The sequence below is a fragment of the Syngnathus scovelli genome, chromosome 1, assembly GCF_024217435.2.
Source record: "Syngnathus scovelli strain Florida chromosome 1, RoL_Ssco_1.2, whole genome shotgun sequence".
NCBI classification, from domain to species: Eukaryota; Metazoa; Chordata; class Actinopteri; order Syngnathiformes; family Syngnathidae; genus Syngnathus; species Syngnathus scovelli.
This window is the reverse complement of record NC_090847.1, coordinates 1,076,685-1,096,890: the sequence shown is the minus strand read 5'-3', so window position 1 is coordinate 1,096,890 and position 20,206 is coordinate 1,076,685. Positions and strand designations below refer to the sequence as shown.

Here is a 20,206-nt window from a genome sequence, read left to right as displayed (position 1 = left end):
TCTATGGTGCTCCTGTAGAACGTCCTCATGATGGGTGGGGGCAGGTGGGCTCTCCTCATCCTCCGCAGGAAGTACAAGCGCTTCTGTGCCCTCTTGATCAGTGCCGTAGTGTTCATAGTCCAGGTGAGGTCTTCTGTGATGTGGACCCCCAGGAATTTGGTGCTGCTGACCACCTCCACAGCTGAGCTGTTGATGATCAGTGGAGCGTGGTGAGGCTGGTTTTTCCTGAAGTCGACGATGATCTCCTTCATCTTCTCCACATTCAGGATCAGGCTGTTGTCTCTGCACCAGCCCACCAGCTGCTCCACCTCCTCTCTGTAGTCCAGGTCGTTGTTGTCTCTGATGAGCCCCACCGCCGTTGTGTCGTCTGCGAACTTCACGATGTGATTGGTGGTGAACCTGGGGACGCAGTCGTGTGTCATCAGGGTGAACAGCAGGGGGCTCAGGACGCAGCCCTGAGGGGAGCCTGTGCTGAGGGTGATGACATCAGAGGTGTTCTGTCCGACCCGGACTGACTGAGGTCTGTTGGTGAGGAAGTCTAGCAGCCAGTTGCGAAGGGGGGTGTTGAAGCCCAGGTGTTCCAATTTTCCTACTAGATGCTGTGGGATGATGGTGTTAAACGCTGAGCTGAAGTCCAGGAACAGCATCCGAACATGGGTGTTCTTCTCCTCCAGGTGAGCCAGGCTCAGGTGAAGAACGGAGGAGATGGCGTCCTGAGTGGAGCGGTTTTGCCGGTCGGCAAACTGGAACGGGTCAAATAATGGGGGGAGTCTGGAAACGATGTGATCTTTAAGCAGCCTTTCGAAGCACTTCATCATGACCGGAGTCAGTGCAACAGGCCGGTAATCATTAAATGAGGTGATTTGAGGTTTCTTCGGCACCGGAATGATGGAGGCAGTCTTAAAGCACGCTTGCACTGTGGCTTGGCCCAGCGAGGTGTTAAAAATGTCTGTGATGACCCCAGCCAGCTGACTTGCACATTCCCTGAACACACGCCCAGGAATGTTGTCGGGGCCAGGGGCCTTACGGGGGTTGACTCTCCTCAGGGTCTTCAACACATCGGCGGAGTCAAGGCAGAGTACCTCCTCTTCCTGATGGGGGACAGTTTTAACTGCTGGAGTGCCGTTTAGTGCCTCGAACCTCCCAAAGAAGTTATTTAGACCATTTAGAAAGTCAGCATCAACTTCACCCACCGGGGGGGGGAGGGTGAGTTGTAGTCTGTAATCGCCCGTATGCCTTGCCACATACTCCTGGTGTTGTTGGCGTCGTGGAAACGATCCTGAATTTTTCGACTGTGGTCTCGCTTCGCTACCCTGATGGCACGGTTCAAGTTGGCTCTCGCTGTCCTCAGTGTCTCCTTGTCGCCAGACTTGAAGGCAGAGTTCCGTGCTCGTAGCGTTTGACGTACCTCCTCAGTCATCCAGGGTCGTTGGTTGCCCCGGGTGATGATATTCTTAGTGGTGCTGACGTCCTCGGTGCATTTGTTGACGTAGGCTGACACAGTCATGGCACACGCATGTCAAATCTACATCGGGGAAACTGGGAGGGAGGGAGGGAGGGAGGGAGGGCGGGAGGGAGGCAAGCAGGGAGGCAGGCAGGCAGGGAGGCAGGCAGGGAGGCAGGCAGGGAAGCAGGCAGGGAGGAAGGCAGTGTCTGTCTGTTGAGGTTTTCACCTTGTTCTTCTCCTGCTGAAGTTCTAACTGGACGTCCATCAGTTTGGCTCTCAGCTCGTCATTGGCGGCCTGAAAGGCGTCCGTTCGCTCCGCCTTGACCCGCCCTGCCGGAGCTCGTTTGGACATCTCTTACTCGAGTCTCGCCCGGTCGTCAGTCAGAGATCACAACATTTGTACCTGGAGAGCACAAACGCAGCGCTGTTTTCCACTGGCTTCGGACTCAACTTCAATCGGTACCGTAACGTACAACATCATAAACATAGATCTAGCTTGACTTATTCATTGAATAAATGCATTTGGTTCTTCAAAACTGCATCACGCAACATAGCGTGACCGAGACGGCCGTTATCCACCTGCGTGAAGTTATTTGGTGAAATGAATGAGATGTTTAAGACACCATCGTTCTGTCTCTATGTAGATGAAGGGAAATAATCGATTGCTGAAGGTCCAAAGGTGTTGTGATAAACAAATAAACATATTAGTGACATATTTGTGATAAACATATTAGGCAGGATAATCACATATGTTAACTTGACTGCCCACACTGTATTTATTTATGGTTATTTGTTAAATCGAGTACTGTTAGACATGAAACAGGAAGTGTTTAACATAAATGGACGACGAAAGGGGTACTCACCATTGTAGCTCCTGCTGGTCAATGATACGAGCCTCTTCTTGCAGTGGAAAACATACAGCCAACAAACACCGTGGAACCTAAAGGAAGGAAATTAAACATTAACATTTAGCCTCAACCAACATTCACAGATACAACGCAACGCAAACTACACAAACGAGTTGTACTTACCGTGTACGCTCTAGACGGTCCACTTGCAAGCAGAAAATAAAGATATTTCTGTTGATAATCGTCGTGTTTGTATCCGTTGTCTCGCTCAAGGCCATTGCGCCCACAGATTTGAATTTTGGCGAGAGTTCAGCCTATTGACGTCATTTCCGCGGTGTAATACCCGCATATCTGAAACGGCAAAGTTAAGAGTAGAGTTAAATAAAGTTTTTAATCAACGCAAAAATTTACAAACGTTGACCAGTTGAAATAATCGTCGAAATTTGGCGTCTGTGGCTGGAAGCAGACGCCGAGTTCGACGTTCCTCCCAAATGCCACACTGCCTCGCTTTTCAGGCCAACAAAAAAACATATTTTTCAAAACAATGAGTTGTAATTACCTTGTACGCTCTAGACGGTCAAGTTGCAAGCTGAAAACAAAAATATTTGTCTTGTTAGTCGTCGTGTTACTAACCGCTGTGTCTTGTTTGCCAGCATTGCCGCTTTCCTACTTCCTGTTGCAAGCCACGCCCACGGATTATAATGTTGCCATGAGTTCCGCCTATTGACGTCATGTCCGCGTCGCATGACTGCGACGTAATATTATCTAAAACTGTTTGTGCGGCATGGTGTTGTTCAGTGCGGTATTGTGTTATTCTGTGCGGCGTCGTGTTGTTCAGTGCGGCATGTTGTTGTTCAGTGCGGCATGTTGTTGTTCAGTGCGGCATGTTGTTGTTCAGTGCGGCATGTTGTTGTTCAGTGCGGCATGGTGTTGTTCAGTGCGGCATGGTGTTGTTCAGTGCGGCATGGTGTTGTTCAGTGCGGCATGGTGTTGTTCAGTGCGGCATGGTGTTGTTCAGTGCGGCATGGTGTTGTTCAGTGCGGGATGGTGTTGTTCAGTGCGGCATGGTGTTGTTCAGTGCGGCATGGTGTTGTTCAGTGCGGGATGGTGTTGTTCAGTGCGGCATGGTGTTGTTCAGTGCGGCATGGTGTTGTTCAGTGCGGCATGGTGTTGTTCAGTGCGGCATGGTGTTGTTCAGTGCGGCATGGTGTTGTTCAGTGCGGCATGGTGTTGTTCAGTGCGGCATAATATTGTTCAGTGCGGCGTAATGTTGTTCAGTGGGGCATGGTGTTGTTCAGTGCGGCATGGTGTTGTTCAGTGCGACATGATGTTGTTCAGTGCGGCATAATGTTGTTCAGTGCGGCATAATGTTGTTCAGTGCGGCATAATGTTGTTCAGTGCGGCATAATGTTGTTCAGTGCGGGATGGTGTTGTTCAGTGCGGCATGGTGTTGTTCAGTGCGGCATGGTGTTTTTCAGTGCGGCATGGTGTTGTTCAGTGCGGCATGGTGTTGTTCAGTGCGGCATGGTGTTGTTCAGTGCGGCATGGTGTTGTTCAGTGCGGCATGGTGTTGTTCAGTGCGGCATGGTGTTGTTCAGTGCGGCATGGTGTTGTTCAGTGCGGCATGGTGTTGTTCAGTGCGGCATGGTGTTGTTCAGTGCGGCATGGTGTTGTTCAGTGCGGCATGGTGTTGTTCAGTGCGGCATGGTGTTGTTCAGTGCGGCATGGTGTTGTTCAGTGCGGCATAATGTTGTTCAGTGCGGCATAATGTTGTTCAGTGCGGCATAATGTTGTTCAGTGCGGCATAATGTTGTTCAGTGCGGCATGGTGTTGTTCAGTGCGGCATAATGTTGTTCAGTGCGGCATAATGTTGTTCAGTGCGGTATATTGTTGTTCAGTGGGGCATAATGTTGTTCAGTGCGGCATGGTGTTGTTCAGTGCGGGATGGTGTTGTTCAGTGCGGCATGGTGTTGTTCAGTGCGGCATGGTGTTGTTCAGTGCGGCATGGTGTTGTTCAGTGCGGCATTGTGTTGTTCAGTGCGGCATGGTGTTGTTCAGTGCGGCATGGTGTTGTTCAGTGCGGCATGGTGTTGTTCAGTGCGGCATGGTGTAGTTCAGTGCGGCATGGTGTTGTTCAGTGTGGCATGGTGTAGTTCAGTGCGGCATGGTGTTGTTCAGTGCGGGATGGTGTTGTTCAGTGCGGCATGGTGTTGTTCAGTGCGGCATGGTGTTGTTCAGTGCGACATGATGTTGTTCAGTGCGGCATAATGTTGTTCAGTGCGGCATAATGTTGTTCAGTGCGGCATAATGTTGTTCAGTGCGGCATGGTGTTGTTTAGTGCGGGATGGTGTTGTTCAGTGCGGCATGGTGTTGTTCAGTGCGGCATGGTGTTGTTCAGTGCGGCATGGTGTTGTTCAGTGCGGCATGGTGTTGTTCAGTGCGGCATGGTGTTGTTCAGTGCGGCATGGTGTTGTTCAGTGCGGCATGGTGTTGTTCAGTGCGGCGTCGTGTTGTTCAGTGCGGCGTCGTGTTGTTCAGTGCAGCATGGTGTTGTTCAGTGCGGAATGGTGTTGTTCAGTGCGGCATGGTGTTGTTCAGTGCGGCATGGTGTTGTTCAGTGCGGCATGGTGTTGTTCAGTGCGGCATGGTGTTGTTCGGTGCGGCATGGTGTTGTTCAGTGGGGCATGGTGTTGTTCAGTGCGGCATGGTGTTGTTCAGTGCGGCATGGTGTTGTTCAGTGCGGCATGGTGTTGTTCAGTGCGGCATGGTGCTGTTCAGTGCGGCATGGTGCTGTTCAGTGCGGCATGGTGTTGTTCAGTGCGGCATGGTGTTGTTCAGTGCGTCATGGTGTTGTTCAGTGCGGCATGGTGTTTTTCAGTGCGGCATAATGTTGTTTAGTGCGGCATAATGTTGTTCAGTGCGGCATAATGTTGTTCAGTGCGGCATAATGTTGTTCAGTGCGGCATAATGTTGTTCAGTGCGGCATAATGTTGTTCAGTGCGGGATGGTGTTGTTCAGTGCGGCATGGTGTTGTTCAGTGCGGCATGGTGTTGTTCAGTGCGGCATGGTGTTGTTCAGTGCGGCATGGTGTTGTTCAGTGCGGCATGGTGTTGTTCAGTGCGGCATGGTGTTGTTCAGTGCGGCATGGTGTTGTTCAGTGCGGGATGGTGTTGTTCAGTGCGGCATGGTGTTCAGTGCGGCATAATGTTGTTCAGTGCGGCATAATGTTGTTCAGTGCGGCATGGTGTTGTTCAGTGCGGCATGGTGTTGTTCAGTGCGGCATAATGTTGTTCAGTGCGGCATAATGTTGTTCAGTGCGGTATAATGTTGTTCAGTGCGGTATAATGTTGTTCACTGCTGCATGGTGTTGTTCAGTGCTGCATGGTGTTTTTTCAGTGCGGCATGGTGTTGTTCAGTGCGGCATGGTGTTGTTCAGTGCGGCATGGTGTTGTTCAGTGCGGCATGGTGTTGTTCGGTGCGGCATGGTGTTGTTCAGTGCGGCATGGTGTTGTTCAGTGCGGTATCGTGTTGTTCAGTGCGGTATCGTGTTGTTCAGTGCGGCATCGTGTTGTTCAGTCCGGTATCGTGTTGTTCAGTGCGGTATCGTGTTGTTCAGTGCGGTATCGTGTTGTTCAGTGCGGTATCGTGTTGTTCAGTGCGGTATCGTTGTGTTGTTCGTATTGTGTTGTGTTGTTCGTAATGTGTTGTGTTGTTTGTATTGTGTTGTTGGTATTGTGTTGTGTTGTTCGTATTTTGTTGTGTTGTTCATATTGTGTTGAGTTGTTCATATTGTGTTGAGTTGTTCGTATTGTGTTGTGTTGTTCGTATTGTGTTGCCTCTAACACTTAGCTTCTAACACTTAGCCTCTAGCACATAGAAGGTAAATAAATAGAAAGGAAGGACTCACCGGTGACGTCGTCGCCCACGTCCAAGCGTTGTACTTTGTATTTTCATCCTTCTGACAGTGGAAAACATATAGCCAACAAACACCGTGGAACCTAAACGAATGAAAGAAAACTATCATTTGGCCACAACCAACATTCACAGATACAACACAATGTGACGTGCGGTGTTGAGGTTAAAGGTTGAGTGAAGGGCCCTCGTTTTAAACTACTTTTTTGAAAAGGAGTGGGAACAAGTAAGACGTATTTAATTTATTTATTGGGAAGTAGTAAGACTTATTAAATTTATTTAATCTACTTTTCTTCCCAGGCAAAATTTGACGTGCTGCAATTCCAAATTTCCAAAGTGAATGAAGGAATGAAATCCTTTAAATTATGATTTTGTATAAATACTAGGCATAAACACAAAATCTACGGCACAAAATGGGCAGACTTTACTTGTTTGAAAAGGACTGGTTACAAGACAGACTTTTTTAATTTATTTAATGGGAAGAAGACTTATTTAGTTTAATTGATCTATTTTTGTTCCCTGGCAAAATTCGATTTGCTGCAATTCCAAATTTCCAAAGTGAATGAAGGAATGAAGTCGTTTAAATTATGATTTTGTATAAATACTAGGCATAAACACAAAATCTACGGCACAAAACGGGCAGACTTTACTTGTTTGAAGAGGACTGGTTGCAAGACAGACTTTTCTGATTTATTTAATGGGAAGAAGACTTATTTAGTTTATTTAATCTCTTTTTGTTGCCTGGCAAAATTGGATTTGCTGAAATTGTATTTTGCCAAATCTTGACTTGAGACCTGATAGGAAGTATTAAACGCTCAGTTAAATCGATACAAGTTGGTAATAAGAGCGAGTAATGTTGGTTGAAGCGATGAATGAAGGTTAAAAGCAATTTAAATTATGACTTTGTATAAATACTAGATATTAACAGAACATCTACTGCGCAAAATGGGCAGAGTTTACTTGTTTGAGAAGGAGTGGCTTATTTAAGTCTAAGATTTATTTAATCTGTTTGTTCCCAGGCAAAATTGGATGTGATGCAATTCCAAATTTCACCACATGATGGTGCCAAATTTTGACTTCATAGGACATATTCAACACTTAACTATTATGTTCAAGGTAATCAGATTTGTTTATTATTCTAATGGCCTTTTCAAAACTATTCTGGATTACTACTTTGGATCTATTCTACATTACTTGGCAACAACATACTCTGTAACAGATTAGGCAGTATAATCACATATGTTAACTTGAGAGTGCCCACACTCAATCTACTTATCGTGATGTGTTAAATCAATTACTGTTAGACATTATTATTCTGTTAATCTACCAAATCTTTGAATTGAAGAATTTGTGATTTAATTAATAGCTTGTTGTTATGTTCAGGGTAATCAGACTTGTATATAATTCTAATGGCCTTCTTTTGAAAACTATTCTGAATTACAACTTTGGATCTTATATTACTTTGCAACAATATACTCGGTGACAGATTAGGCAGTATAATCACATATGTTAACTTCAGTGCCCACACTGTATTTATTTATGGTTATTTGTTAAATCAAGTACTGTTAGACATGAAATAGGAAGTGTTTAACATAAATGTTATGGCTACTCACCGTTGTAGCTCGCTCCTGGTCAATGATACGAGCCTCTTCTTGCAGTGGAAAACTTGCAGCCAACAAACACCGTGGAACCTAAAGGAATGAAATTAAACATTAACATTTCGCCTGGACCAATATTCACACGTACAACGCAACGCGGCTACACTTCTGCTAGCGCCTCAGCTACACGTTGCTATTACAAACGTAAATCTCTTTAAACACAATGAGTGTTACTTACCGTGTACGCTGTAGACGGTCCAGTTGCAAGCAGAAAATAAAGATATTTCTGTTGATATTCGTCGTTGCTCAGTGGCTCACGGCCATCGCGCCAACAGATTTGAATTTTGGTGGAAGTTCAGCCAATTACGTCATATCCGCGGCACATGACTGCGACGTAATACCCGCTTATCTGAAACGGCAGTTAAAAGTAGAGTTACATCAAGTTTTCTTTTTTAATCAACGCAATCATTTACAACCGTTGACCAGAAAGAATCGTCGAAATTCGACGTTCCCCCCAAACGCCACACTCACTCGCTTTTCAGGGCAACAAAAGTACTTCTTTTTAAAAACGATGAGTTGTACTTACCGTGTACGCTCTGGACGGTCCAGTTGCAAGCAGAAAATAAAAATATTTCTCTCGTTAGTCGTATGTTACCATCCGCTGTGTCTTTGTCAACATCGCCATTTTCCTACTTCCTGTTGCGAGCCACGCCCACGGATTTAAATTCTGGCGGAAGAGCCCGCCCATTGGCGTCGTTTTCGCGTATAGCAAATCCGATTGGTTGGGAAGGGGGCGCGGTTATGCAGCCGAGGGGTCCTGTGATCGGTGGGATGTAAAGTAGGCGTCGACGTCACGTCCGCGTCACGTGACCACGACGTGGCAGACGTCATATAGCAACCGCTGTTTTGTTTAGTAGACTTACAGTTGTTATGCATTGACATAATGGCGCACACTCCAAATAGATTTAAATAAATTAAATAATTCTTCTGCCCACTCCCTTTTAAACAAGTTAACTCTCCCCGCGGATTTGAATTCCGGCGGAAGTTCTTACAGTTGTTATGCGTTGACATAATGGCGCACTGGTTAGCATGTCCACCTCTTAAGCATGATGTTGCGGGTTCGACGCCTGATCAATGTTAGCATGGAGTGAGCTGAAGTGCATGGCGCTGAAGATTTGAATCTTTGAAATGCGCTGAGGTCTGACGTATCAGGCAGAATGGTTTGCCATCACGTTCAACAAAAAATAGAAACTTTCCCACTCTGATAAAAACGTCCTGTGTTCATCTACATATTTTCGTTTTGCTGTGCATCTTTTCCCTGCCATTTCGAGAGCCCAATTGACACTAATAGTTTACTGGAATGTGTTTGCCCATCCTACTTTGTGGAATTTCACCACATGCGCTTTTGACGAAAATACTAAATTGAACTCAAGTGAAGCCAACACGCACAACCCCCCCCCACACACACACACACACCTACACACACACACACAAATGTTGATATGAACATAAAAGAGCCGCATGCGGTTCGGGAGTTGCGGCTTGGCCAAACCTGTACTATACAACTTTATTTGTGTAAAATTTTCACAACAGCTGTCACACAAACAAAGCGGGAAAAACCGAAGACGTGCGTGTTCCGCCCACGCTGGATTTATTTGCACCTTTGAAAAGACACCGTATTGCCGCAGATGTGGCAAAGAGTACTTTTGGGCATCTGAGACGGAAGGATGTCCAAAGCATCACGTCACCTGCTCTGGTAGGAATGGTGGTGGGACGTTGAGGTCAACCGCTTTGGGGTTGGCTGAATCTTTGGTCGTAGGATGCCACACACTTGAAGACAGAAGCAGAAAAGCAGAGCTAAATGCAAAATGTACTCACCGGTGACTCCAATTTTTTCCCCCCCTGAAGAAATGGATGGACGGGTGGCCCCGGCTGGCCGGTGGGACTCTTGTTATTCTGACCCTTTTTAGTGCGCGTTTGGGGCAACAACCGTTTTTTGTGGCGCTCTCTTCTGGTTCAAGAGTGCCCTGCATGTGAATTTGCCTTTCCTGCCTTCTGATTGGATGAGCGCCGGTGTGACGCGGTGCCTCTGTCACCGTGGCGGGGGGTATACGTCGGCATCGGAGCGTCTGCCAACGTCTGAGACCGGCTGGCAGTGTATCGGAGGTGTCGAGTGCGGTGCCGCTGGAGCTCACTCACCAGCTGGTGTTAGGGCCACAGAATGAAGGCCAAGGAGAAGACTAGAAAGAGAAACAGAAACTTCTCCTCCAATTGTTTGATTTGTCTCTTCTGAGCTTCGATGAATTCTTTCAGCTCTTTGTTCCTCTAGGACGGACAAATGGAAAGTAGCCTTCAAAAGCCAGTAAGCGTGCAAGTAAGTGCCGGGCTGGCTTTGGGCCCTTACCTGTTGCGCGCTGTGCAGCAGATCCATTCTCTCTTGGAGGATGCAAGCGTCGCGCTCCCTCAACTCCCACATCAGGGCTCGCTTCCATTGGTCCACGGCGCTCCTAAGCTCTTGTCTCTGATCCGCCGTCAGCACGTCATTCACGCCAGCGTGGCTGGCTTTTTCGCCGTCCATGGCGGGGCAGTCCCGCTGCGGTAGCGCCTCGTACAACATGGCCTCCAGCTCCATGATCCTCTGGGCCGCAATCCTCGTCCATCAGTGGTCCGGCGGGAGATTTGAGGGCGGCTTACCTTATGAGCCTGGTCCATGGAACGCTTCCTGAAGTCCAACTCTTCATCCAGGTAGCCCTTCTGGTTGCAGAACATATCCTAGCACAGCTCAAGGTCAGAATTGTTGGGGCACATTGCCCCGAGTTCCCCTTGGCTGATGTCGCGTGTCTGTCTACCTTCTCACTTTCAATGTCCAACATCTTCTGTTGAAGTGCTGACTTGGTCACTTTGATGTATTCTAACCACTGAGGAAAGGCTGCTGTCACATAAGCAGAATGCGAGAGCGTGCGTGGACGTGCGCGTTACCTTCTCGGCTAGGGTGGGAAGGGTCCTGGCGTGAATCACGACCACCTGCTCCTCGTTGGTGAGATTCTGCAAGAGCCCAAAGGCACAGCGTCAACAAGGTTCTTTCAGCGCAAAGCCTTCCAAAAGTCACATTTGAGCCGCCGAGTCTCGTGGAGTGCGAACATAAGGAGTTCGACATACACTTACGGCGTTATCGCCCAGGATGTCCAGCTTCTTCATCAGATCACTGATGACGATGTCCTGGGGAAAGGCGCAAGGAGCAATGTAAGGTGTTCTGGGACCTCAGGTTAAGGTTAGGGTTGCGAGGGACGCCTTACGTACGCTCACGCCGTCGGCCTCGCAGTAGATCTGCAAAGGGCTGAGGCCGTCTGGGAAACGGACTTGCAGAAACTTCAAGACGGGGGAGCGCCACTCCCTCTCCTGAAAGGCAGAGGCATGCATCCGTCCGTCCGTCCGTCCGTCCGTCACATCTCTGGCCTCAACACGCTTGTGCGAGTCTTGTTGACTCTGACCTGACATGACTTAGACAAACTTTATTGTCATCTTGTCTGCACATGGTGCATACAAAACGAAATTTCGTTGCACACGGCTTACAACAAAGTAGTGATATTGCAGTTGAATAGAAGTAACATATCCTATGAAAATATATATATATACATATACTGTATATATATATATATTACAAATAAGTATAAAGTGCAGCAGTGCTAATTATGCAATAGTGCAAGTAGGCAAAACAGTATTCAAGAGTGTGCAGAGGAATGCTAAACCATGTATTAAACTTCTATTTAAAGGGTTTACACAAGTTCAGTAAAGTTGGTAGTGCGAGATAGTGCAAGATAGAGGTCCGTAGTGTCATAAAGTACAGTTCTGTGAATGTGTGATGCAGAGTTCAGTTTAGAGCTCAGTAGAAGGTGATCCGCTCAATCCGTGTCTGACTATCCGCACGCCACGTCGGGCTCCGATGCGGCCGCTACCGTATTGTGTAGCTTGTCCCCAGTAAGCGTCGCGGCGCTCCGTTGCGGTCTCAACGGCCCGATGTGGCGCAATGTCTGCTCAGGTGAGGAGCGGGGGCGCTTTGCTGGCGGAAGTGGAGGAGACGCGGCGGTGTCGGGAGACCGAGCGGTGTCGCCTCCACCAGGAGCGCGGAAGAAGCCCTGGCAGCGGCCCAGCAGGCCTGGCAGTCCCGAGCGGCCGAGCTCCGATCGGCTCATCACCAGCATCGGGAGGAGCTGAGCCGAACCAAGAGAGACTGCGAGAGGGAGATCCGCCGACTGGTAGGACTGATCAGATGCGCGGTGCGTGGCTATGTTCCCAATTTCGTTGTATACCTGCAGTGCAATGACACCTAAGGCATTCTATTCTATTCTATTTCACAAGAAGAAAACGTCCGGTTGCTCGCTTCGCTTTTGTCACAGCAATGGTGTTCTAGTCGATTCAAGATAAAAATTGGTCGGTTGCTCTCTTTGTTTTTGTCACAATTCTGGCAAATGAGTTTGCCCGCCTGCCTGAGCGCTCCCCGTTTGTACATCCAGATGGATGAGATCAAGCTGAAAGACAGAGCGGTTAGTGTTTTGGATAAATCCCTGGGGCCGGCCACGTCCACCGCCTTCAGCTGCAGACTCAGGCTGCCGAGCAGCAGATCGCTGCCCTGAGGGATTCCCAAAGGGCGGGCCTAAACTACCCTGGAAGTGGGGTCAACGGCGCTACTAGCAATCCTCTTCATAGCGTAAGCCACCTCATCACACACTTGCAGTACGCATGACTTAGTTCGTTGCTGGAGGAAGGTAGCACAAAAACAGTTTTGAACTTTGAACGAGTGGTTGTGTGTGTGTGTTGCGGGGCGTTTTCAGTCTCAGGAGGATCGGGACACGCGAAGGTTTCATCTGAAAATCGCTGAGCTCAGCGCAGTCATCAGGAAACTGGAGGATTGAAACGCCCTGCTTTCTGAAGAGCGCAATGAACTGGTAATTTATTGACGGCACGCTTGAAGGTTTGCGCTACGTTTGATGCGCGCCATCCAGCGAGGCACCCATTGTGCTTGCTTATTAGTTGAGCGGCGCGGCGAGTCGGTTGCCTGGTAGATGTCTTTTATTGGGAGCCAAAGCCACGATTCCGTTCAAACCGATGCAAAAGGAATGGATACGTTCTGGCCCGCGTGTTGTGCGTCTTTCGCATCCCGCACTTCATGCTTGCAGCTTAAGCGACTGAGAGAAACAGAAAGCCAGTTTCTGCCACTCCTGTACAAAAACAAACGCCTGAGCAGGAAGAATGAAGAACTCTCACTGGTGCTGTGTCGCCTTGAAAACAAAGTGCGCTTTGTCACCCAGGAGAACGAGGAGATGGCAAGCTTGGTAAGTCGACGCGGACAACGGCGGCGTGCCAACAGAGTCCACTGCATTTGTGTTCCACAGAGAAGGCCTAGTTCGCTCAATGACCTGGAGCGCGGTTGCGGCCAGCAGGACGGTGAAATGCAGTTCCTTCAAGTTGTGGAGCAGCGGCACATCATCGACGACTTGTCCAAGGTCTTCAGGCAGGTGACTCGGTGCACGTACGGCAGCGCCGCGCTCGCTCGCTGTCGCCAGGAAACCTTTTCCGTCCAAAGCTTGGCCGGCGGCCGCCATCCAAAAAATTGGCCCCTTAAATTCCGACCTTTCAAGCAGGAGCATTGTACGCACGCGTTTGAACACGCTTTAGACTTGTTTTGCCGTTTTCAGCAGCTCAAAGCTCCCGTTTTGTCAGCGCCTTTGCCACTCGCTGTGCGCTGAAAACGACGGACTCGCCCGGCTGCTCAGCCCGTCAACCATGAGCCGCGAGCGCGACGTCATTGTCCGTAGGCAGCTAGTGGCAAAATGCACCCTGTTAGAGTTGCGCTCGCTCCAACTTATTTTGCAAGAACCACACGGGAGACAAGTAAGTTCTTTTGGACACCTGCAGGTGGAGAGTCCATCCGTTGTACGAATGAAGTCTGACTCTCGGCTCCTGCACGAGCATTTTTATTAAGAGAAACAGGGTGGGTGTAAGAGTGGATTGAATAGAGAAAGCCCTTGACCTCTAGTCAAAACATAGCAAGGGATGTTTTACGACTTTGTGTAGGAAGGGATAAGCGATAGGGATAAATAAGGGATAAATAATATTATTTATTACAGGTTGCAGTCAAAGTCAAAGCAACATAATCGTACGATAAAGATAATCTGGAAAACCCTGACACACCCTGTAGTTGTCACTTTTGGAAAAGACGAGCGTCCCTCCAATCATCGCCGGTGACGGGTTTTTCAGGCTCTGGAGACAGGAGCTCATGTCAGAAATGTCATCGTGAGTCGCGTTTGTTTCTGCGCCGGAGCCGTTCGTTCCCTTTGCATCCAAAGAATCTCAAAGGCGGATTATTTGTGTCGACAGGAGAGAGATTTGCTGCTACGATACCGACGTCGAGAATCTCTGAGGAGGAACAAAGCGTGAGGTCCTGCAAGGTGAGTCTGTTTGTTTGCGGCTGCTTGGTGTTGCGCAAGATGAAATGGCCTTTTTCTCGCTATCGTTCCTCTCGTCGATTCATCGTGAGGTGTCGCTTCAGTTTGTTCAGAGAGATGTTTGCTTCCGCGCCCGCAGGTCATCGAAACATTTTACGGCTACGACGAAGACGTGTTGGTGGACTCGGACGGATCGTCCTTGTCTTTTCACACCGACAGAACCCCCGACACGGAACCCGAAGAGGTAGCCCGCCATTTCTGCCAGCGTATTGGCGCCAAACATTCCTCTTCAGCCTGGAATCGGACTCGTCTTTGCGTCGCGGGTGCTTTGTCGCCGGTCTGACTGATTCTGGTACTAGTGCTGTGTTGCATTGGTGTGTGCATGAGGAGGCGGAGCTTCGCTACCGCCAGCTGACGCAAGAATATCAAGCGCTGCAACGAGCCTACGCTCTGCTAGCCCAGACCAGCGGAGGGGACTACGACGCCGAGAAGGAGATCAAGGTGGCGCCCCTTCCCGCAACCCCCGGCCGGGTCGCAGCCTCCCCGTTCTCACCCAGCCTCGGGTGTTCTCTGGTCTGAAAGGAGGAGGAGGGAGGCTCCTCCTCCTCCTTTCAGACCAGAGAAAAGCTGATGGTAGTGTCAAACGCACCTCTTTCAATAAGGTGCCCCCGGCTTCCCGGTAACGGGTTTGTCTTAGCCGGGTTCGGAGATTCGTCCGTAATCTAACCACCCGAGTTAAATTAACTCCACCGGAATCAATCTAATTTCTGTACGACGCCAATCCCTCTCAAGTCACCCTAAGCTCGAGCCGAGTAACTCAATTCGAGGCAAGACTTCGAAGTGACCGCATCGTATTGATGGCTCCCCGCTAATGTTTGAAGTTCTTATTATGTTACGGATATTTTTAGATGTCTTTGTTAAGACCTCAGGGATTCGTTTGTATAGCGCACCCTAGCACTAGTTTTGCCGAAGTAAATGTTGATATGGGTCCGTTCTACTTGGTCGCTCAAGCAGCGAGCCGACCAACTTGTTTATTCGAAAGAGAATCGAATTAATAAAAGTTTGACAATAATAGCATTTAAGGAGAAAATTAATGCACTTTACGTTATTAATTCTAACTTCTTATATGTAGATCTAGCACTTAACTGTCGGAGTGCTTCACCCCACTTGATTGCTTTAAAAAGAATAACAACTTTCTTAAAACGAATAAAAATGTCTTACTCTATTTAGATTTGCCCAGTAATTAATTTGGAAGGCAAGTCTATTTTTCGATCGTGTCCTGTTTAACTTTTGACGCGGCCCGACAAAATTAAGAACTGGGCCGCGCCCGACGGACAATCGAAATACTTTTATCCTTCACCAACTCAAATGATCTATTTTAACCATCGTCGTTATTTTATTTAGAGGAAGTAAATTTTCAAACGAATTCACTTTTGACGAAATTCACTCTTCCCTTAAATATCTACGAAAGTTATTTAATTCTCTAACATGTTCGGAGTTACTTTTTACGCGGCCCGTCAAAAGGGGAAACGGGCCTGCGCCCTTCAAATAATTAAATTACTTTCAGTTCTACACCAAACCGATAATCCGGTTCAAACACTTCCGTTAATTTATTCAGACGAAGCAAACTTTCAAACGGATTGAAATTCACTCGTGTCTCAAATAACTATGAAAGTTATTCAATTCTCTAAAATTGTCTGATGTTACTTTTATTTATTACGGTCCTATGTTATACCATAATAACCCCCCGCACATTAATCAAATTGTCAAATCAACCCCGAACCATCGATTGTACATTCAGTACAAATCAGCGCACAACAAAGTAGATGAATATACACAACACATTTATTGAAGAAACATGAAATAGAATTACAAATCTTAATCACTCCAGAAACCGAACAATTTCACCCACTGATACCCGTGTTAATAAAATCATTCAATCCCAGAACAATTCGATTGCAAAACACAGTTCATGAAAGAGGGAATCAATTTTTAGCCAAGCAAAGAAATCAAGAAGTAAAAATCACATTTGTGCTTCTCCAAACAATTTATGTCACGCCACTATTCTCATAGTGACGGGTCCCTTGATCGAATTGACTAACAATATTGCTTTAAGCTGTTACAGAATACATTTTTAGCCAAGCAAAGAAATCAAAAAGTAAAAATCACATTTGTGCGTCCATGCGTGACTCACAATCCGACACCGTGTTCCTGTTTTATTTCTATTTTAACTTGCTTAGCTTATTTTGGCCCCTTTTTTGGTCTCATGTTTTGGTCTGGCGCCATCTTTTGGACAAATTTGGAATTTCAGCTCTGCCAATTTATTCCTGTGAACAATCCATATTTTACCATTTGCACCATCTCTTCCCCCCATGTTACATGACAGTAGAAATGGGTCACTATCAAAGCAGAGTAGCAGATCTGGAGTCAGCGCTGAAGCAACAAGGACAGGTAAGCTTATCAATGAGCACACCTTTTTCTCAGACAAAATAGCTACATTCTTCAGTCACTCATTCGTCTGGCATTACTGGACCAACCCCCCCCCCCCCCCCCCTTGAACGTGGCTGGGAAAATGCGGAGAAAAGCAAATGTCATTTTCCAGTCAACCAAAGAATTTGTGGATGAAAATGACACAACATTTCAAAGCTGTCCACGCGTTTGTCTCTTCTAGAATGTCAAGTGGGTGGAGGAGAAGCAGCTGCTGCGTCAGAGCAATCAGCAGTTGGCCGAAAAGGTGACGGAAAGAAAGGCGCTGGGCGGAGTCGCTTGGCGTCACACCCGTCCGGAAGCCCCGCAGATGAGGTCTGACTGTCTTTTCAGGTCAGGCGGATGGAGGCGGAAGAAGCGCGTCTGAAAGAGCACATCCAGGATATCCGAGACCAAAACGAACTGCTTGAGTTCCGCATCCTGGAGCTGGAGGTGGGAAGACTCGCACAAGCGTGTTGAGGCCAGAGATGTGACGGACGGACGGACGGACGGACGGACGGATGGATGCATGCCTCTGCCTTTCAGGAGAGGGAGTGGCGCTCCCCCGTCTTGAAGTTTCTGCAAGTCCGTTTCCCAGACGGCCTCAGCCCTTTGCAGATCTACTGCGAGGCCGACGGCGTGAGCGTACGTAAGGCGTCCCTCGCAACCCTAACCTTAACCTGAGGTCCCAGAACACCTTACATTGCTCCTTGCGCCTTTCCCCAGGACATCGTCATCAGTGATCTGATGAAGAAGCTGGACATCCTGGGCGATAACGCCGTAAGTGTATGTCGAACTCCTTATGTTCGCACTCCACGAGACTCGGCGGCTCAAATGTGACTTTTGGAAGGCTTTGCGCTGAAAGAACCTTGTTGACGCTGTGCCTTTGGGCTCTTGCAGAATCTCACCAACGAGGAGCAGGTGGTCGTGATTCACGCCAGGACCCTTCCCACCCTAGCCGAGAAGGTAACGCGCACGTCCACGCACGCTCTCGCATTCTGCTTATGTGACAGCAGCCTTTCCTCAGTGGTTAGAATACATCAAAGTGACCAAGTCAGCACTTCAACAGAAGATGTTGGACATTGAAAGTGAGAAGGTAGACAGACACGCGACATCAGCCAAGGGGAACTCGGGGCAATGTGCCCCAACAATTCTGACCTTGAGCTGTGCTAGGATATGTTCTGCAACCAGAAGGGCTACCTGGATGAAGAGTTGGACTTCAGGAAGCGTTCCATGGACCAGGCTCATAAGGTAAGCCGCCCTCAAATCTCCCGCCGGACCACTGATGGACGAGGATTGCGGCCCAGAGGATCATGGAGCTGGAGGCCATGTTGTACGAGGCGCTACCGCAGCGGGACTGCCCCGCCACGGACGGCGAAAAAGCCAGCCACGCTGGCGTGAATGACGTGCTGACGGCGGATCAGAGACAAGAGCTTAGGAGCGCCGTGGACCAATGGAAGCGAGCCCTGATGTGGAAGTTGAGGGAGCGCGACGCTTGCATCCTCCAAGAGAGAATGGATCTGCTGCACAGCGCGCAACAGGTAAGGGCCCAAAGCCAGCCCGGCACTTACTTGCACGCTTACTGGCTTTTGAAGGCTACTTTCCATTTGTCCGTCCTAGAGGAACAAAGAGCTGAAAGAATTCATCGAAGCTCAGAAGAGACAAATCAAACAATTGGAGGAGAAGTTTCTGTTTCTCTTTCTAGTCTTCTCCTTGGCCTTCATTCTGTGGCCCTAACACCAGCTGGTGAGTGAGCTCCAGCGGCACCGCACTCGACACCTCCGATACACTGCCAGCCGGTCTCAGACGTTGGCAGACGTTCCGATGCCGACGTATACCCCCCGCCACGGTGACAGAGCCACCGCGTCACACCGGCGCTCATCCAATCAGAAGGCAGGAAAGGCAAATTCACATGCAGGGCACTCTCGAACCAGAAGAGAGCGCCACAAAAAACGGTTGTTGCCCCAAACGCGCACTAAAAAGGGTCAGAATAACAAGAGTCCCACCGGCCAGCCGGGGCCACCCGTCCATCCATTTCTTCAGGGGGGGAAAAAATTGGAGTCACCGGTGAGTACATTTTGCATTTAGCTCTGCTTTTCTGCTTCTGTCTTCAAGTGTGTGGCATCCTGCGACCAAAGATTCAGCCAACCCCAAAGCGGTTGACCTCAACGTCCCACCACCATTCCTACCAGAGCAGGTGACGTGATGCTTTGGACATCCTTCCGTCTCAGATGCCCAAAAGTACTCTTTGCCACATCTGCGGCAATACGGTGTCTTTTCAAAGGTGCAAATAAATCCAGCGTGGGCGGAACACGCACGTCTTCGGTTTTTCCCGCTTTGTTTGTGTGACAGCTGTTGTGAAAATTTTACACAAATAAAGTTGTATAGTACAGGTTTGGCCAAGCCGCAACTCCCGAACCGCATGCGGCTCTTTTATGGTCATATCAACATTTGTGTGTGTGTGTGTAGGTGTGTGTGTGTGTGTGGGGGGGGGGGTTGTGCGTGTTGGCTTCACTTGAGTTCAATTTAGTATTTTCGTCAAAAGCGCATGTGGTGAAATTCCACAAAGTAGGATGGGCAAACACATTTCAGTAAACTATTAGTGTCAATTGGGCTCTCGAAATGGCAGGGAAAAGATGCACAGCAAAACGAAAATATGTAGATGAACACAGGACGTTTTTATCAGAGTGGGAAAGTTTCTATTTTTTGTTGAACGTGATGGCAAACCATTCTGCCTGATACGTCAGACCTCAGCGCATTTCAAAGATTCAAATCTTCAGCGCCATGCACTTCAGCTCACTCCATGCTAACATTGATCAGGCGTCGAACCCGCAACATCATGCTTAAGAGGTGGACATGCTAACCAGTGCGCCATTATGTCAACGCATAACAACTGTAAATCTACTAAACAAAACAGCGGTTGCTATATGACATCTGCCGCGTGTGGTTACGTGATAGACGTCACGTGATGGGCAGAACTTCCGCCGGAATTCAAATCCGCGGGGAGAGTTAACTTGTTTAAAAGGGAGTGGGCAGAAGAATTATTTAATTTATTTAAATCTATTGGAGTGTGCGCCATTATGTCAATGCATAACAACTGTAAGTCTACTAAACAAAACAGCGGTTGCTATATGACGTCTGCCACGTCGTGGTCACGTGACGCGGACGTGACGTCGACGCCTACTTTACATCCCACCGATCACAGGACCCCTCGGCTGCATAACCGCGCCCCCTTCCCAACCAATCGGATTTGCTATACGCGAAAACTACGCCAATGGGCGGAACTTCCGCCAAAATTTAAATCCGTGGGCGTGGCTCGCAACAGGAAGTAGGAAAATGGCGATGTTGACAAAGACACAGCGGATGGTAACATACGACTAACAAGAGAAATATTTTTATTTTCTGCTTGCAACTGGACCGTCCAGAGCGTACACGGTAAGTACAACTAATCGTTTTTAAAAAGAAGTACTTTTGTTGCCCTGAAAAGCG

General features: G+C 48.3%; 2 protein-coding genes and 1 long non-coding RNA gene across 6 annotated transcripts; 1 reads left to right on the top strand and 2 right to left on the bottom strand.

The window, feature by feature from the left end:
* Positions 1-466: 466 nt before the first annotated feature.
* Positions 467-2,380, bottom strand: LOC137840577 (uncharacterized). The gene is made up of 3 exons (XR_011087321.1): positions 2,311-2,380; positions 1,674-1,850; positions 467-1,494 (listed from the first exon to the last, which is right to left on the bottom strand). It is a non-coding gene; the product is annotated as an uncharacterized lncRNA (long non-coding RNA).
* A 7,041-nt stretch (positions 2,381-9,421) lies between these two features.
* LOC125981185 (janus kinase and microtubule-interacting protein 3-like) lies at positions 9,422-10,593 on the bottom strand. The gene is made up of 3 exons (XM_068652306.1): positions 10,210-10,593; positions 10,005-10,130; positions 9,422-9,635 (listed from the first exon to the last, which is right to left on the bottom strand). The coding sequence occupies exons 1-2, from the start codon at positions 10,435-10,437 to the stop codon at positions 10,014-10,016; spliced, it is 345 nt and encodes a 114-aa protein (XP_068508407.1). The 5' UTR covers positions 10,438-10,593; the 3' UTR covers positions 9,422-9,635; positions 10,005-10,013.
* A 6,345-nt stretch (positions 10,594-16,938) lies between these two features.
* On the top strand, positions 16,939-19,071 carry LOC125981125 (janus kinase and microtubule-interacting protein 3-like). 4 transcript variants are annotated; one of them, XM_068652272.1, is made up of 8 exons: positions 16,939-17,362; positions 17,444-17,497; positions 17,618-17,683; positions 17,745-17,813; positions 17,909-17,968; positions 18,025-18,258; positions 18,423-18,463; positions 18,833-19,071. In XM_068652272.1, exons 1-8 carry the CDS (start codon positions 17,243-17,245, stop codon positions 18,921-18,923), a joined length of 735 nt encoding a protein of 244 aa, XP_068508373.1. In that variant the 5' UTR covers positions 16,939-17,242; the 3' UTR covers positions 18,924-19,071. The 4 variants fall into 4 exon arrangements, with proteins under 4 accessions (XP_068508373.1, XP_068508369.1, XP_068508372.1 ...); XM_068652268.1 differs by having other exon boundaries at positions 16,944-17,362; positions 17,891-17,968; XM_068652271.1 differs by having other exon boundaries at positions 16,945-17,362; positions 17,891-17,968; positions 18,338-18,463.
* The last annotated feature ends 1,135 nt before the right edge of the window (positions 19,072-20,206 follow it).

What these genes read in the sequence shown, in the direction of transcription:
- LOC125981125 (XM_068652268.1), top strand. Translation starts at nt 17,243, where the DNA reads ATGCATGCCTCTGCCTTTCAGGAGAGGGAGTGGCGCTCCCCCGTCTTG. An exon ending in CCATGGACCAGGCTCATAAG is followed by an intron (nt 17,969 to 18,024) that starts GTAAGCCGCCCT and finishes ATTGCGGCCCAG; the next exon opens with AGGATCATGGAGCTGGAGGC. An exon ending in TGCTGCACAGCGCGCAACAG is followed by an intron (nt 18,259 to 18,422) that starts GTAAGGGCCCAA and finishes TTCTCTTTCTAG; the next exon opens with TCTTCTCCTTGGCCTTCATT.
- LOC125981185 (XM_068652306.1), bottom strand. Translation starts at nt 10,437, where the DNA reads ATGGAGCTGGAGGCCATGTTGTACGAGGCGCTACCGCAGCGGGACTGC. An exon ending in TGCTGCACAGCGCGCAACAG is followed by an intron (nt 10,131 to 10,209) that starts GTAAGGGCCCAA and finishes TGTCCGTCCTAG; the next exon opens with AGGAACAAAGAGCTGAAAGA.